Consider the following 6,573-nt stretch of genomic DNA (forward strand, 5'->3'; position numbering starts at 1 on the left):
ATACAGATATCCTCCTTGTCTTGGAGAAGGGGGATTGTAGTGCCAGATCTGGCCAGCTCGTCCGCCATCTTGTGCAGAGATTTGCGGCAGTCTGGCACGGTGGCCGAGTTCGAGGAAATCGCGCTTAGCGATTTGATTGCAGCCTGGCTGTCGCTATAAATTAATTGTTTCAATTTATTAATCAACAACTAAATTCTTTTGAAAGAACAAAAATTATATAAAAAAGGTACACAAATACACTAAAATTCAACTAAACTTTGGCTCCAACTCAAACTTTCCTGCCGTTGATGCTGGCCAGCTGGTTTCTGTTAATCTGATCAAAGAAGAGCAGTCCGGCCGCCCGCTCCACCGTCTCTGGTGGTACCTGGAACACATTTAATGGGGTGTCGTTGCTAATCACCTTGTTGGGCATTACGTATGCCTCCATGTGTAGTTTGTGATCGGCCGCCTCGCCCACGATAACCTTATAGAAGTGAGTGGGTACGGCAACGGTGTTGGACCCGATGACTTCGTACTTGACATACATTTTTCCGTCATCCTCCTTGTGGGGGAGGTACAGTGGACCCGTGCAGACATACACATTTGAGTAACTCTTGGTTAGCTTGCGCACGTGCATTTCCAGAGAGTTCCACGCGTCGCGATTGAACCCCTGGCCCACCTGGGGCGCCATGTTCGACAGGTAAAAGGTTTCCTCGCAGTGCTTCTGGTGCAGTCGATGGTTGCCAGCGGCAGCCATGTGACCACGATCAAAGCCAGACTTTCTATAGTCAGTATTCTGTGATCGGAAGAAGGGATGTATGCTCTCATCTGGTTTGAAGTCGCATTTCGAACGATCCACAGAATCGTTTTTTGCCACTGACTCCGCTGTGAGGTGCTCAAACACCCAATGCGGAATACGATTGCGTCGGTCGTAGGAGAGCACATAGTCTGAATGGGAGCGCACGTTGTCCAGCCCTGGAAAGCCAAACTTCATGATCTCCGAGATTCGCGACGGCGTTGCAGTCAGGTTTACATTGGAGGCCACAAGACTAGCGGCTGAAACTGTCCCAAATGTCGGCAGTCCAGGCAAGCGTGGAAAAACATCGCTGCTCTGCTGGAGACGTTCTGTTCGGGAGCCTAGGTAAAAAGCTCCCAAGGCAGTCGCACTGAGGGCTAACAAGCCGCGTACTCTAAGCCCACTCATATTAAAATTGTAATAGATAAAACGGAAAATATCAGAAGTTCCCGCTATTGCACAATTCAAGAGATGTTCAAATGTTTAGCTTGGTTGCCGTGACGGCAGCCGCTTGTAGGCAGTCTAGTGCCTCCCTGATTGCTATGACTTCCGCTTGAAAGACACTGCAATGATCTGGGAGTCTGAAGGAATGCCTTATGTTTAGCTGTTCAGAGTAGATTCCCCCTCCGACTCTGTCGTCCAGCTTTGATCCATCTGTGAAGATGTTTATGGCCCCATCTGGGCCTGGGAGTCCCTCGAGCCATTCGTCTCTATGAGGGATGATTGTGTCGAAGGGAGTGTCTGTATACTCTCTTGGAACTTGGTAGTCTGTTTTTGAGGGGACGGTACTGCTATTTAATATGGCTGAGTGACCTATGCACTGTGTCACCCATTGATCTGAGTCTCTTAGACGTATTGCTGCTGCTTCTGCCCGTTCCTTTCCTGCGAGTTCAAGGCTCTGTAGGCATAGGATGGCATTTAGCGCATCATTTGGGGTGGTGCGAAGAGCTCCGCTGATGCATAGGGCGGCAGTCCGCTGGACTTTGCCCAGTTGCTTGGTGATCGCCCTTTTTGATAGGGCCGGCCACCACACCGTAACTCCGTAGAGTAGTATTGGTCTAACTATAGCTTGATATATCCATTGGACTATGCTTGGGATCATACCCCATCTTAGCCCAATAGCTTTTTTGCATGTATAGAGTGCAGTCATTGCCTTCTTCACTCTGTCTTTGACATTCAGGTTCCAGCTAAGCTTCTTGTCAATTACCAACCCTAAGTAACTGGTGTAAAACGATGTTCAATCCTTTTGTTGGATCGTTGGGGCTCAACCCTCCGATCTGTTTTATTGTGTTTTATGTTCTGAATTTTACAATTGTGGTTTGGGCTTTTGTAAGCCAAAAGCCGCGGAGCTGCGCTGCCAGTGACGCCGGCAGCGGAGCGGCAGAACTATGTGTTCTTATCTCTTATATGTTAGTATGTATATGTGTGAATATGCTCAGCGCTGTTGGCAGCGAGAGCGCGAGGGAAGATATATGTGTGTATGCATGTATATTAGTGCCGTCAAGTCATGGGAACATGCTGACGCTGCACTTGGGTCGCTCGAGGCATTCTTGAGTGAATCGTAATACGATCACACAGAATGTCTGGGACTTTATTGTTACGTAAACACTGAAACAAAGTGTTACAGTGTGTATTCTTTAAGTACCGTCGGTACAGTGGGTATTCGAAATAATGAATACTTTACTTTACTTTAATATGAGCATACTGCATCTCCCTCCTTTTGAAAAATAACGTAATCTAATGAAGTTATTTTATTTTTAGCTTTTACTATATATGTATACGAGTTATGTATTCTTAAAAAGACAATTTATATATATATTTTTTTTTTCTTTTTAGTCAATTATTAGAATATTGAACTTTAATTAATATTGATAAAATTTAAAAGTTATTTGAATATAAATGCAGAATAGTATATTTTTATGGTTTATATTTATGTATGGCCATACTAAAAAATGATTAATAATTGCAAATCTTTAACCTATCCTTATGTACTTTCTGAGTTTTGTTTTTATTATCGGAGATTATGACGTTATCTCTTTCTCCGATACTTTCTACTCTATATGGTCCTATATATTTAAAATCTAGCTTATGTCCTGTTTCATTTTTCAATAAAACTTTATCTCCTACAGCTAAATTTAAATCTTTTAACTTTAAGTAATATAGCTGTTTATTTTTAATTTTATGCTCCTCAAGCATAATCCTTGCTCGTTTATATGCTATTTCTAATCTATATTTACTCTCTTTAGAGTAATCATCTTTGTTATATAGAGGTGCTATTCTATCTATAGTATTAAATTGAACTGGTAAGTTTGAAGTCTTACCGAACTCATATGGACAATAATCATGTGCCATAGAGGGGGTTGTATTAAAACAATATACGAAGTATTGCAGCCATACATCCCAATCTGATTTGTCAGCTGAGATGTATGAGCGTATGAACTCGTTAAATGTTCTGTGGCTTCGCTCCACGGTTCCTACAGTCTGGTGATGATGTGCAGTAGAAGTTATGTTTTTGATATTTAGATTTTTACATAAGTCTTCAATTATTGAATTTTTATATTCTGTTCCCATGTCCGTAATGAACGTCTTCATTGGACCGTACTTTAGAATACAATTTTCAAAAATAGCTTTAGCTACTGTATTTGCACTTTTGTTTCTAATAGGTATGGCAACAAGGTATTTTGTCAGGTCACATATTAAGGTGACTGCATATTCATTTCCTTGTTCTGATTTAGGAAGTGGACCGATCGTATCCACTATAACCCTATCAAAAGCCATGTATGGTGTTTCTGTAATAGTAAATGGAGTTATTGTGTGCTTGGTTACTTTAGCTTTTTGGCATTTTGGACATTTTCGTATGTAATTGGTTATTTCTTTAGTCATACCTTTCCAAAAATAATGTCTTTTGACCTTGGCCAAGGTTTTTGTTATGCCTGTATGTCCTCCTTGTATGGGATCATCATGTAATGTAGACAGTATTGCTTCTTTTTCTTTTTCATTTTTAATTAGGGTCACCGGGTTGAGTAGCGCTACTCTTATTGTTCGTAATATTTTATTGCCCATATTTTTAAAATTATCTATTGAAATGTATTCAAAGATATTTTCCCACGGTGCCACTTTGAGTTGGCTGATTTTTTGTTTACCGGCTTGCGTTTCAAGCCTTTGGAAAAACTGACCTAAGTCAAGGGTTCCATTAGTATACAAATCGCTAACATCATATCTTGCAGTAATTTTTTTTCCATGTTTGAAAAAACATAAATTATTATTTACATGCAAGGTCACTACTTTACGTACTTCGTCATTGTTGATGACTTCATATACGTTGGGCTTTGAAGCTTTTGTTAGAGATTGCCTAGGCAATTCTATTTGTTCTTTTCCTGCGCAGGATTTCTGTCTACTCTGTTGCCTGGTAGTGACTTTCAGGACTTTATTCGTTTTTTGTATGTTTTTCAGGTCTGTGATGGTTATTCTTGATAACGCATCTGCTACATGATTATCTTTACCCTTTAGATACTCGACTGTAAAGTCGTATTCTTCTAATTCGAGCCGCATGCGTGTGAGTTTTGAGCTGGGATTGACCATTGAAAATAGGTATGTTAGTGGTCTGTGATCCGTTTTTACTGTAAAGTTTTTACCATAGATATATGGTCGAAAATGGGTAATTGCCCAATGAATTGCTGCTAATTCCTGTTCTGTAGTACTTTTGTTACTTTCACCTTTTGTGAATGAACGTGATGCATATGCTAATGGGAGTTGGAGTCCGTTATGGTTTTGAGTTAAAACCGCTCCACATGCTTGTTTACTAGCATCGGTGATTATGCAAAATTCTTTCTGAAAATCTGGGTACTGTAACAGAGTGGGTTCCATAAGTTGTGAAGGCATAAGCCTCCACAATACAGATCACGACACCATCCCTTGAAGGGACCGCCCCGACGGTTGTTACCTAGTTTCATTATTATCTCCTGTTATCTTTATCTCATTATATTACTAGTATTATTATTATTACCAAGACAAACAAATGAATCCTCAGTTCCTTAATTAAAATAAGAAATAGGCTAAGAAAACCAAAACAGTGGGGTTTTTTCTATTAGTAAGAGAACACACACGAAAGAGAGACGCACACTACGGCCACGCAGCGAAAAGAGAACGCAACGAAGAGAACGGCTATACACACACGAAAGAGAGAACGCAACGAAGAGAACGGCTATACACACACGAAAGAGAGAACGCAACGAAGAGAACGGCTATACACAGAGGAAAGAGAGCGAAGCGGCAGAGAAGCCGCCGATCGGCCTTACGACCACGCAGCCGAGGAAAGAGCCGACGGCGAAGCAGAGAATACACAGACGCAGCCGATCGCCCACGCCGCCGAGGCCGACAGCCGAAGCTGCGCAGCCACGAAGCGGCAGAGAAGCTGAAAAAGACAAAGCAGAGGCCTGGCACGGGCCAGCGCGGGCCAGGCTCAGGAGTGATCTCCGAGGGCTGAACAAGACCGGTTGTGTGACGGAAAAATAAGCCGCGACCGCGGTGTGTAAAAAGAAAAGAACAAGTTGTGAGCACGCGGTGTACGAGATAAGCCGACGTGACGAGGACCCGCCGCGGGATACCAGGACCCCAAAGGAGGAAAACAAGGGTGAGCCACCTCACGTATGTGAGCTCTGGGGGGGAACAGATCGGTGCAGTAGGCAGGCATAGACAGAACATTCCCGCGGTTTTTTTTACATATCCATGCACACATGTGGTTTAATAGAAGTTTTTTTGGCGCTTATTTCCCCGCTGCAGGCGCGGGATTTTAAGTAGGGAAATGATCCGAAAAAAATAAAGACACCAACCTCCACCCACCTGTCTCAGAACATTCGCCCGTAGGAGTCACTCACTCCCCCTCCCCCTCTCTTCCCTTTTCCCGGGAGGCCCAGCGAAGTGGATGTGAGTCGTGGATCACGCAGCATTCACCAAGCTGGGTTTTTCCTCTCCTGTACCTTTTCCCCCTGGGGACCCGGCGATGCTGGATGTGAGTCGTGGATTCACGCGGCATTTGCAAAGCTGGGTTCCCTCTCCTACACCCTCGCCCTGGGGACCTGGCGACGCAGATGTGAGTCGTGGATCATGCGGCATCTGCTAAGCTGGGCTCCCCTCTCCCATACCCTTCCGATCCCTGATCCAAACCGCTTCTCCCGCCACACATGACCCCCAACGCACGTCTCTGCAGCTCCCGCGCACGGCTTCACCCACGCCTCGTGGCCGGGCCAGGCCCGACCGTCCCACGATCCACCCCACGGGCGCGCTTTCGCCACGAGCGGCTCTCCCCTTAGGGAGTTACTTTGCTTGGTTACTTTAGCTTTTTGGCATTTTGGACATTTTCGTATGTAATTGGTTATTTCTTTAGTCATACCTTTCCAAAAATAATGTCTTTTGACCTTGGCCAAGGTTTTTGTTATGCCTGTATGTCCTCCTTGTATGGGATCATCATGTAATGTAGACAGTATTGCTTCTTTTTCTTTTTCATTTTTAATTAGGGTCACCGGGTTGAGTAGCGCTACTCTTATTGTTCGTAATATTTTATTGCCCATATTTTTAAAATTATCTATTGAAATGTATTCAAAGATATTTTCCCACGGTGCCACTTTGAGTTGGCTGATTTTTTGTTTACCGGCTTGCGTTTCAAGCCTTTGGAAAAACTGACCTAAGTCAAGGGTTCCATTAGTATACAAATCGCTAACATCATATCTTGCAGTAATTTTTTTTCCATGTTTGAAAAAACATAAATTATTATTTACATGCAAGGTCACTACTTTACG

At 43.2% G+C, this 6,573-nt stretch overlaps 1 protein-coding gene across 1 annotated transcript; it reads right to left on the reverse strand.

The window, feature by feature from the left end:
• Positions 1-240: 240 nt before the first annotated feature.
• Positions 241-1,211, reverse strand: LOC6603907 (endonuclease G, mitochondrial). The gene has a single exon (XM_026987586.1). The coding sequence runs from the start codon at positions 1,181-1,183 to the stop codon at positions 269-271; it is 915 nt and encodes a 304-aa protein (XP_026843387.1). The 5' UTR covers positions 1,184-1,211; the 3' UTR covers positions 241-268.
• Positions 1,212-6,573: the final 5,362 nt, after the last annotated feature.

Source organism: Drosophila persimilis, unplaced genomic scaffold (genome assembly GCF_003286085.1).
Source record: "Drosophila persimilis strain 14011-0111.01,24,50 unplaced genomic scaffold, DperRS2 tig00000124-arrow-pilon, whole genome shotgun sequence".
In the NCBI taxonomy this organism is placed as follows: domain Eukaryota; kingdom Metazoa; phylum Arthropoda; class Insecta; order Diptera; family Drosophilidae; genus Drosophila; species Drosophila persimilis.

Coding starts and splice junctions, on each gene's coding strand:
- LOC6603907 (XM_026987586.1), bottom strand. CDS start 1,183: ATGAGTGGGCTTAGAGTACGCGGCTTGTTAGCCCTCAGTGCGACTGCC.